The sequence below is a fragment of the Macaca fascicularis genome, chromosome 6 (assembly GCF_037993035.2).
Source record: "Macaca fascicularis isolate 582-1 chromosome 6, T2T-MFA8v1.1".
NCBI classification, from domain to species: Eukaryota; Metazoa; Chordata; class Mammalia; order Primates; family Cercopithecidae; genus Macaca; species Macaca fascicularis.
Genome location: NC_088380.1, coordinates 79,036,863 through 79,048,908, shown reverse-complemented (window position 1 = coordinate 79,048,908; position 12,046 = coordinate 79,036,863). Strand labels below are relative to the sequence as shown.

General features: G+C 42.2%; 1 protein-coding gene across 6 annotated transcripts in view; it reads left to right on the top strand.

The window, feature by feature from the left end:
• Nucleotides 1–10,444, top strand: part of GCNT4 (glucosaminyl (N-acetyl) transferase 4) — a 29,289-nt gene extending 18,845 nt beyond the window's left edge. For all 6 annotated transcript variants that reach the window (XM_073993624.1, XM_005557166.4, XM_005557163.5 and 3 more), the window contains one exon: nt 5,956–10,444. In XM_073993624.1, coding sequence (XP_073849725.1) covers nt 5,956–7,318 — 1,363 coding nt within the window. In that variant the 3' untranslated portion in view covers nt 7,319–10,444. The remainder of the gene's footprint in view (nt 1–5,955) is intronic.
• Nucleotides 10,445–12,046: the final 1,602 nt, after the last annotated feature.

The window sequence follows — 12,046 nt, the reverse complement described above, 5'->3', positions numbered from 1 at the left end:
TACAGTATGGCCCTTGAACGACACAGGTTTGAACTTCAGGGGGTCCACTTATACACAGGTTTTTTTTTTTTTCAAGTAAATACAAATTGAAAATGTAGTATTTGCAGGATGCAAATCTCACATGTATGGAGGGCCAACTTCTCCCATACTAGGTTCCTCAGGGCTGACTGTGGGACTTGAGTGTGCATAGATTTTAGGGCCCACAGGGGCCCTGGAATGAATCCTCTGTATATACTGAGGGATGAATATCCATAAAATTAATAAAGCGCATTACATGGAGGCCTTCAGGCACTAATTCTAAAATACTGAATTTGTTGAGACTTTGTGGAGAAATAGGAAGTAGATTGAAAAACAGGACAGTAAGCCACAGGTCTGGGCCGGATCTTTAAAGAAGCCGTGAAGTCCCTAATCTCAGATTTTCCAGTACCTGCAGGTATCAACAGTGAAGTTGCAAAACAGCAAAGATGGCGGCCTGCCCATCCCTCTGGGAGCTGCATCCCAGGGAGGTCTGAAACCTCTGTCAGCCAGAAAGCACCAGCGTGGGGGTACTGGAGACCCCAGTTGGGAGGTCCTGCCCGGTGAGGAGGAACAGGATCATGGAGCTGCTTTAAAAAGCAGTCTGGCCATGTTTTCCTAGAGCAGTCCAGCCCCAATTTTAACAAGAAAACTGGCCTTCAGAGAGCTTAAATAGTTTGATCAAAGTCTTACAGCTACTAAGAGTTCATCCAGGGACTCAAGTCCTAGGTCTGTGGCATCCTGAACCCAGATCCTTTCTTCCTCTCTCCCCAGTGCCCCACAACCTGTTCCTGAAAAAAGCGCAGGCATTCTTGGTCCCTAAACTTAACCTTACTCAGTTCTTTTCTCCTCAGTCTCCTTCCTCCCATTCTTGATGTACCATTCCCCTTTCTTCCCTGGGAAAGGAAGCATCTGTACTTCTTTGACAGTCCTGGGTTTTTTAATTGCTAAGGTAAGAAGAGTTAGTTGAAGAGCTGCTAATGGTTGTAGCCATTTAGCCCTGAATACAGTCGTGCCCACCTAGCTGGGATGTCCCTGAATGCGGTCATGTCCACTTAGCTGGGGTGTCCCTGAATGTGATCGTGTCCACTTAGCTGGGGTGTCCCTGAATGTGATCGTGTCCACTTAGCTGGGGTGTCCCTGAATGCAGTCATGTCCACTTAGCTGGGGTGCACCTCTGTGTTCTTGCTGCTTCCTTGAAGGCTCCAACAATGCCTAGATGGGTTGGGAGAAGAACATGGTTTGAGGGAAATGCTTCATTCAACATCGCTATTGGGACTTTAGTGAGGAGTAGGTTTTTACTGAATTATTATAGACCATATTTCACCTGAGTTATAGCCATCAAACCTTGCTACAGCTTTTTCAGTTCTGTCATCACTAGGAACTTGCGCCTATGTGGCAATAAACTCTGCAACAGGTCAGACCTCCTTGACTACCCGGGCAGGTAGAAGGGGAAATACTGCTTCTCCTGTGGGTGGGGCGTTATTTGTAATGTAATTGTAAGACCACTTCCTGGCAGCAAAACATTTGCCTACTTCCTGCCCATAAACCTTTAAGAGGGAAAGTGCTGGGTGTGGTGTTTGCAGAAGGTGACATTGCTAGCCTGGTCTCCCAGGAACCATGTGGCCAATGTAACAGCCAGCCTTAGCCCAGCTGACTCTGGTCAGACCTGGTTCCTCCACCCCCTGCAACTTGTGTCCCCTGGGGCTGTGCTGCTCTGGGGGTGTACCCCCTGCAGAGCCCAGTGGGAGGGGCCCAAGGGTGTTATGCAGATGTTTTTTTCAGAGGAAGCCAAAGCCAGCTGAACCAAGGTTGGGGACCCGTGGTCTTCTCCAACCTCCTGCCAGCATTCCCCTCACTATTAGTGCCCACCGCAGCTGGGAAGAGGCCAACATCCCCTTTTAGGATTTGACAAAAACTCTATACCAAGTGGCTTTGCACCTACGCACCTCTTTGGGGAAAGGAATGCTTTTCAGTTAAAGGTATTTCTGTGCAACCATAAAAAAGAATGAGTTCATGTCCTTTGCAGGGACATGGATGAAGCTGGAAACCATCATTCTCAGCAAACTAACACAGGAACAGAAAACCAAGCACCGCATGTTCTCACTCACAAGTGGGAGTTGAACAGTGAGAACACATGGACACAGGGAGGGGAGCATCACACACCGGGACCTATCGGGGGGTGAGGGGCAAGGGGAGGGAGAGCACTAGGACAAATACCTAATGCATGCGGGGCTTAAAACCTAGACGATGGGTTGATGGGTGCAGCAAACCACCATAGCACATGTGTACCTGTGTAACAAACCTGCATGTTCAGCACATGTATCCCAGAACTTAAAGTAAAAATAAATAAATAAATAAATAAATAAATGGATTTCTGGCCATGGTAGGCAGGTGAAGGGGTTTTGTTTTGATTTGAGACACGGTAATATTGAAGAGGGTTGCTCCTTTCAAAGGATATCAAAGGCTGACCCCAACACAAATTCTCCCCCTTAAAGATGCCTTGGGCAAAGGTGTGTCAGAAAGCGAGGTGCGGGGGCTGTCCCATTTTCCTACCCTTCTTTCTTTGAAATTCACTGTCATTCCTGGTTCTCAGATGTGGGCCCCAGAGCCAGTTTCCAAAGGACTTCTCACTGGGTGCCTCCCACCTCTTCATTCCCTGGATGTCCTGTGACCTGTCTCTGGGCAGGCAACCATGGCCTCCTGCTCAACTCAGACTCTCCCAACCAGGATAGAGTCAGATCGTGTGTGCCCCAGGCCTTCTCAGGAAGGGCAGGGATGCCTGGATGCAGAAGAGGCCCTGGAAATGAGTGACAAGGCAGGTCTTTTTATATAAGTGTGAAGATGATAGTTAAATGACATGACAACTCTGCAAGACTTGGTAAATCTCTTTAGAATGTGAGGTCTTTTCTTTTTACTACTGTGGTGTCGGGGGAAGTGCTAACGTTAATTAGAGACTCCATGGACTAAAAGTGAGAAAAGAAATAGCCAAAATTTACTTTGAGTTAGACCCCTTCCAGTTCTAGCCATTTCTGTAAGCTACATGCTATTTATGCCTAATAACCATGAATTAAGACAATGACACACACACACACACACACACACACACACCCCTATTTGGGACTGATTAGTCTTCTACTGTACCACAACACCCAATTCTACACATGTGCCCAGGCTTCTGGAGTTGCAGTGAGTTGCCTTGTGCGTCGGGCAGGGGAGTGGGGACAGTTTTCCACAGCTTTAGAACAACTAGCAAGCACCCTGGCCTTGAGCCTGAGTGATGGGACTCTGTTTGGTGTGCTTTGGAGGAGCAAAAAGCTGACACCAGTCAAGAGACCCGGGGCCATGAGCCTGACCAGGAGTCTCTTAACCTGGGTGCTGATGCAGCAAAGATGCTGTCTGGACTTGGCAGTGGGGATGGAGAAGAAATGATGAATTTGAGGCACATTTATGAGGTGATGTATTAACATGGGTATGAGTGAAATGGATGAGTTGGGTAACTCTAGTTTCAAACATGGCCTATGAGTGGATGGTCTCACCATATATTGAGACAGAAGACGCAGGTGAGGTGAGGATGTCGAGTTCAGTTTTGGACTCATGGAGGCTGAGTGCCTGCGGGATATCAGGCGGTGATGTCCATCCAGCAACTGGAGGTTCACCTGTGAGGCTTGGGCAAGAGGTGAGGGCTGGAGGGAAAGGTGCTGGAATATGGAAAGGCATCAGTGTGGAAGGTGGAATGTACCGATAGGGGGCAAGTATGCAGGAGAAGAGAAGTGAGCTGAGGATAGAAGCCTGAGGCAGTCCACAGAGGAGAGACAAGATGTGGCTGGAGAGGTGGGATTCTGCAGTACAGTTCATGGTGGTGAAGGTGCGGTTCTTTAAACAGAGGGATTTAAGTGGAGGTGAATGAGGAAGGTGGGATCTCATTCCCAGGGCAGAGTTTTGTCAATTGGTCTGTATAGATGAAATCTACAAAATTAAATTGGGTTCCAAGTTCTTGGCAATTCTCTTGAATGAAATTGGATACAATGATTATATCTTCCATTTAAGGTTTATTGAGATATGTTAGGAAATTGCGCATGGGCACTCAGACCCCACCAGTTCTCAGTATCTGAACCTCCTGAAGCAGCCCTAGGAGCTCTGCCAGCCTTTCTGTCCTGGACCCTTGGGCTAGTACTTCCTGGGCTGCCCTTCTTGCTGCTCCCTATAAGTACATCTGTACCCTCCTCCCAGTCAGCCTGTTTTCATCTGAAAAAGTAATATAATCATTTTTAAAGGCAAATGATACTACAAGATATTCAGTGATAAGTAAATCCTTCTCCTACCTAGGCCCCAGTCCTCAGTCCTTTCCCATTCTACCCTGCAAAGCAACTCCTGTTACCAGCATCATGTGTATACAATATCCTTTTGGAGACACTACAGCTGTGGGCTGAATCCAGCCGGCTGCCTGTTTTTGTAAATAAAGTGTTATTGGAACTCAGCCACACCCACTCATTGAAATATAATCTGTGGCTGCTTTCCCACCACAGCGGGCAGACTTGAGGAGTTGTGACTGAGACAGTATGGCCCACAGAGCCAAAAATATTTACTACCTGGTCCTTTAAGAAAAAGTTTAGGCTGAGGGTGGTGGCTCATGCCTGTAATCCCAGCACTTTGGGAGGCTGAAGTAGGAGGATCACTTGAGACCAGGAGTTCAAGACCAGCCTGGGCAGCATAGTGAGACTCCATCCCCACTAAAGAAAAAATTAGCCGGGCATAGTGGCACACACCTGTGGTGCCAGCTACTCAGGAGGCTGAGACAGGAGGATCGCTTGAGCCCAGGAGTTCAAGGCTGCATTGAGCCATGCTTGTACCACTGCACTCTGGCCTGGGGGACAGAGCAAGACCTTGTCTCAAAAACAAAAAAGAAAAAAAGTTTGCTAGTGTATGTTCTTTGTATGTATAGACATGTAAGCATACTATACATGCTTCTGCATTTTGCTTATTTTTATTTCACAGTATTACTTAGAGATTGTTCCCCATTGGCATGTACATGCAGATTGGTCTCAGGCCTTTTCACATAATATAGCATGGATGTAATTTAATCAATGCACTGTTCAAGGATGTTTGAGATATTTTCTGTCTTGCCTGAATACAAAACATTGTAGGGAACCTCCTTGTGCTTGACTTTGCACACACAGGGGATCTTCAGGGTGGGTACATTTAAAACTAACAGGTATTGCCAAATTGCTCCCCCTCAAGGTAGTTTTTACACCCCACCTACTACTCTCAGTGAAAAATCAGGCCCTTTTTATTTTAAGGGCTAAATGGCTAATCCCTGTGTGGAAATGGGTGTTACCAAAATAAAAAATAAGGAAAATATGCACGTTTACCCAATTTTGTTATCTATACATTTTACAGTCTCTACTACTTAGTATAGCTCCTTTGGGTGTCTGCCCACCACCCTTCTTTCTGAAGGTGGGGTTCCCTGGGCTTTCCTTGTTCGACTTCAGACCTGGATCTAATCAGGATCTGGAGGTAGAATCAAGACAAATGTTCCCTTTGGCCTCAGGTGAGTCCTTTGCCTCTCTGAGGCCCTCTTGATGACATCCAGTTCTCTAGACCTCTGCCCAAACCAGAGCAATCCCTCCTCAAATATGCTAAGCAGAAATGCAGACAATATAAGACACACTATATTTATATTTTAGGAGTTTACATTACCTTCCCTTCTATTTGGAAATCAACATCTCTCAAAATTAGGTATAGTTAACACAGAATACCCCCAAAATACCACCATTCTTCATAATTCCATCTGCTTATTTCTGGATTCTTTCAAGGGTAAAAACCTTGTTTCATTCATCTTTGGGGCCAGCATTCTGCCTAGTATGTGGTAGATTTTGGATAAACTGACATGATTTTCTCTTAATATTCCAACTGGATTATTTCTTTCTCCTCTTACAGAATGAAGATATTCAAATGTTATTTTAAACATACCCTACAGCAGAAAGTTTTCATCCTGTTTTTAACCCTATGGCTGCTCTCCTTGTTAAAGCTTCTAAACGTGAGATGGCTCTTTCCGCAAAAAGACATTTACTTGGTTGAGTACTCCCTAAGTACCTCGCCTTTTGTAAGAAACAGATACACTCATGTTAAGGATGAAGTCAGGTATGAAGTTAACTGTTCGGGTATCTATGAACAGGAGCCTTTGGAAATTGGCAAGACTCTGGAAATAAGAAGAAGGGACATCATTGACTTGGAGGATGATGATGTTGTGGCAATGACTAGTGACTGTGACATTTATCAGACTCTAAGAGGTTATGCTCAAAAGCTTGTTTCAAAGGAAGAGAAAAGCTTCCCAATAGCCTATTCTTTGGTTGTCCACAAAGATGCGATTATGGTTGAAAGGCTTATCCATGCTATATACAACCAGCACAATATTTACTGCATCCATTATGATCGTAAGGCACCTGATTCCTTCAAAGCTGCCATGAACAATTTAGCTAAGTGCTTCTCCAATATTTTCATTGCTTCCAAATTAGAGGCTGTGGAATATGCCCACATTTCCAGACTCCAAGCTGATTTAAATTGCTTGTCGGACCTTCTGAAGTCTTCAGTCCAGTGGAAATATGTTATCAACCTGTGTGGGCAAGATTTTCCCCTGAAGTCAAATTTTGAATTAGTGTCAGAGTTGAAAAAACTCAATGGAGCAAATATGTTGGAGACAGTGAAACCCCCGAACAGTAAATTGGAAAGATTCACTTACCATCATGAACTCAGACGGGTACCTTATGAGTATGTGAAGCTACCAGTAAGGACAAACGTCTCCAAGGAAGCACCGCCCCATAACATTCAGATATTTGTTGGCAGTGCTTATTTTGTTTTAAGTCAAGCATTTGTTAAATATATTTTCAACAACTCCGTCATTCAAGACTTTTTTGCCTGGTCTAAAGACACATACTCTCCTGATGAGCACTTTTGGGCTACCTTGATTCGGGTTCCAGGAATACCTGGGGAGATTTCCAGATCAGCCCAGGATGTGTCTGATCTGCAGAGTAAGACCCGCCTTGTCAAGTGGAATTACTACGAAGGCTTTTTCTATCCCGGTTGTACTGGATCTCACCTTCGAAGCGTGTGTATTTATGGAGCTGCAGAATTAAGGTGGCTTATCAAAGATGGACATTGGTTTGCTAATAAATTTGATTCTAAAGTGGACCCTATCTTGATTAAATGCTTGGCAGAAAAGCTTGAAGAACAACAGAGAGACTGGATCACTTTGTCCTCAGAAAAGTTATTTATGGATAGAAATCTCACAACCACATCATGATAGTAAAATCAGGATGGAAATAAGAGGGTATGTGATAAATTGAGTCAGTATGGAATTGAACACTATACTATGCCCAATACTGTTTAAACTCAGTCCTCCCATACTTTAAAAGGTGTCCAAAATTCCATGCACAAGGGAAAGTGAGCTAGCCATTGATGATATTAGCCTGCAGTTGGCTACGTTTTTTTAATGTTTGTTTTTGCTTGTAATCTCACTGAGCTAAGTCAGAGATCTTAAACATTCAGTTAGTCCTCAAACATTATTGAGCACCTAACTGTATGACAAGCACTTTTTTAGAGACTGTGGCTTATCCTCATCATGGCAATCTCGGTATCTTTAAGTTCTCCACATAACAGTCAGGATTCTACTGAAGTGGTAATCATCCGATCATATAAACCACCCATTTCAGAGTAGTGTTTAAGTACTGTGACCAACACTCCACTTGTCTCTTAACTTACCTTCCAAGATATTTCTTAACCATTAGAGCAGAGGAGGAAAGACTCACTACCTCAGAAAAATCTCAAAGAATAGTCCAATTTCCTGCTTGCCAAAGCTTAATCTGCCTTTTGGTGCATTACTTGGTTAATTCAGGGTTGAGGAGACTGTTGGGGGGCATTTATAGTGTATGAAAGTTAAGGAAGGGGGTGAGGATATGGGTTGGGACAGGTAGTACCTAAAGAGGAGCAAAGGGATTTATGCAATATTTTTATCATGTTACAAAACAGTATCATGAATGGCCTTTTTAGTTCAACTGTTTCTTTAAAATACATTTACTGATTAAAAATAAGAACTGACCAATAGCTCCAAGTGTCGCACACCAGAACATTAAGCCTAAGTCTTCAGTTTGTAAGTTATCATTCTAGATAAGTTTCTTTACAATGGAATCATTATAATTCTGTTTTATGGAACTATCAAGCTAAGAGTCACTAAACTTTCTTGAAAAGGTTGTGTGAAATATGACAGCTTTCTAAATTAATTGTTACAGTCATTTAAAATTTTTTCTTCTCTGGCAACTGTCCAACTGGAATCCAGATTTAAAGTGATGAAAGCTCTAAGTTTCTCGCAGTCTTTTTCTCAGCTTAGTTCCAGAGGAAAACAAAAAAACTAATTTTCCTAAGGACACAGCAAGAATATTCATTAAGGATATTTTCTAAACCCCACACTTGAGAAAACCACCAAATGAGTAATATATATATATATATATACACACACACATACACACATACATACATGTGTGTAATGTAATTGTTCTAAAAGTAAAATGTGGTAGGAATGGTGTTCTGAGAATAGGCGAGAACATTTTCACTAGTCTCTTGGGAAATTGTAGAACTCATGTAAAAATTTCTTGGTCATCATATGTCTCAATGGCAGCCTCAGTAAATAAAGATGTAGCCTCAGATATTAATTTAAAGATGTAGTAAATCAAGGCCAAAGTAGGACAATTTGGAAGATTTAAGTATTACATATTTTGAAATGTCTGTGTTCTAAATGTGAAATGCACTTTGCTCATTTTAAAGTTCATAATACTAACTGCCAACTGACACCACTTCTTGTTGCCTTTCTTCTCTTGAACTCATTTTTCTCCCTTTTTATTTACCGCCTTCAAATTACTTCGTTCTTCAGAAATAACTATTTCCAAGCCCCATTCTTCAGAATAAGTAAACATTGTATAGAGCTAAGTTCTGCAAAAGATCCATACCAGTTCACTCGTGTGTGACCATGAACAGGTAAGTCACTTTGGTCTCTATGAACCTCAGTTTTTCCAGATATTTGAAATGAGCACTTGGATGCCTATCCTTGCTTCTTCCACACAAGTTTTGGGTTTTTTGTGTGTGTGTGTGAGAATCGATTGAAATAGTATATGAAGTGGTATGAAAATAGGTACAAACTATTGACATTTCAATGTCAGAGCGTGATACCTGTAGGAGTATAAGGCAAACAAAGGTCCAACCCCATTGAAATACTTAAACATTTACCTTTTCTGAAAAACTATTGAAATATAAAAAGAGGCCCCAGTCACAGGGGCAACTTCTGTAACCAAATCTAGATCTGAGGAAACTCCTGTAACCCCATTTAGGGTTTCTTTCTAAGCCAATAGGGTTACAGGTTGGTACAGTGACTTACATTGAGGATTGGGCTACAGATACTTTCCCACCATCTAGGATGAAATACATGAGATCCTGTTGAAATCTTGGTTTTTATGGCTTTGGTCATCAGAATAAACGTAAATGCTGAAAAACAAATAACCTCCTGATCCAGTGTCTTGCCTGCTGGTGAGAACTTATTGTATCCCCTGTTTGTTGGGAAATTTCCGAAGTTGTTCATCACTTAAATGCCATATTCAAAGGGAACATGGAAGGATGAAGCGGAGAAAGTGCCTTTGAGACATTCACACATTTCTCTGGACTCAGTCTGTTAACATTTCAGGGAGCTTGTCAGATCACACCTTTTTGCCTTGGAAATCCTACAGATTTCCTGTACGCCTTCATATCTGATTCTTCCCTAAAACCTTTGGGTATGATTTCCTCCCTGGTCTTGAGAATGTCCTGCAGTCTGTGTTTTATAATTATTCTTCGTATTTATTGAATCTAGACTTTAAGTTATTCAGAGATCAGACCAGAACCTTAGAGTTTCTAAATTGTATGTGGATATTAAACAATATTAATAATGAAAGAGCTACCAAAACAGTCTATATTGTGTGAACAATCTCTTGTGATATTAGACGTATTTAAAGACCAGTGTTGCTGCTATTTTTAATATTTTGGTTAATTTAAGTGAAATGTACATACTTAAATTTGAAGATTTATCTTGCCTTTCAGAATGTGAAGATATACTTGCATATATTTTGACATATTTCATGGAAAATAAAAATGATAATCCACTTTGTGAATGTAAGTGAATGTATGTTATTATAAATGATTTTTGTTTGCATTGATGATGAAACGAGAGTTTTTATACATTTATATTGACTGGTCTCTAAATCTCCTACTATGTTTTCTTATCATTTTTGAAATACAGTTCCCATTATGAGAGTTTTAAATAGATTGGTGTTTCATTTTGTATTATGCTACTATTAGATGTTGATTCTCTGGTATTGTAAAATAAAATATGCTCCAAAAACCCAAACCCTTGGACTTTATGAGCTTTCCTTTCTCTGGTTTTGCTGATTCCCCACAATCTTTCAGTTTATGGCACTTGCCCAGTATTTAAAGAGCAGAGTTAATTTCACTTCAGTGTAAAAGACATTCAGCCTGCATATTATACACAATATAGGCACATGAACTTAAGCCATTTAATTTGGTAAAGTCTCAAAGAGTCTTCCAGGATTTCCCTGTCTTCGTCCTCCTTCAGGCTGGTTTCTCCTCTAAGATTAATTAGGTAAAACTCTTGTTTGCTTGATTACTTTATGGAAGTAGTTTTCAGTAGGGTAGGTTGAGCTTTTTATCTCAGGTCCCTCACTTCCTGGAAAATCATGATTCTTCCCTTTCTACTTTTTTTCTTTTTTTTTTTTTTTGAGACAGAGTCTCGCTGTGTCGCCCAGGCTGGAGTGCAGTGCAACCTCTGCCTCCCGGGTTCAAGTGATTCTCCTGCCTCAGCCTCCCAAGTAACTGGGATTACAGGTGCCCACCACCATGCCCAACTAATTTTTTGTATTTTTAGTAGAGATGGTCTTTCACTATGTTGGCCAGGCTGGTCTCAAACTCCTGACCTCATGATCTGCCCGCCTGGGCCTTCCAAAGTGCTAGGATTACAGGCATAAGCCAACGCGCCCAGCCGAGATCCTTCCCTTTCTTTGAAGGACTCCTGCCTTGGTTGTGAGCGCACAGACACCCCCAATGTCCCCAGGCCTTGCTGGTGGAGGATTCCTGATGAACTTCTGCTCTGTTCTCCCAGCTCTACTGAGCTGAGTATTTGTTATCATCAACCCCCACCCCCTGAGAAGCTCCCTGGCCATTTTTCTTTCACCATTTCTAAATCTGTAACAGTCACCAGCCTACCTACTACGCAGATATGCCCAGGGTTTGCGTATTTCACTCACAAATCTCAATCCATCTCAAGGAGTAAGGGCATGTGGGTGATCTTCAACCTAAAAAAATAAACACTGTACTCAACCTAAGGCTAATTCTAGCTCTCACCAAGCTGGACAACTGTGCAAATCCACAGTAATTTCAGGAACAGGGGACTATTTTTTGGTGCCAGTGGTGGTGAGGCAGGTCTATACACAGCATCATATTAAAGACTGATTTGATTCCTACGTAAGTTTCATATCTTTTTGTTCCCATTGGCACCTACAAATCTACATCTAAACTGGGACAATTGGCTTCTAGTTTCATGAAACTGATTATGAGGAAACTGTGGCAAGAGAGAATGAATAGATCATTGTAAATTTGCTCTCAGTACTGGAAAAAAAAAATCTGATGATGTAAAACAAACAGCTTCAGAGACAGATGATCAGGCTGTCAACCCACATGGACACACCAAAGCCACAGGAAGACTCTTCACCTGGCCTTACATACAGCCTTCCCACAGAGCAGCAAAGCACACCCTCCTGGAGTACCCTCCGTTGAATCATGCATAAGACAAACAGCCAGAAAATAATCTCAGGGAAAATCATGGCCAGGAACCTGGGTAAATTTATTTTTTGTTCTTGTTTCTTGTTTTGTTCTTTGTTGTTTCTCATAGAACAATAAAGGAAATTAAACAGAAACCACGTGTATTCGTAATTCT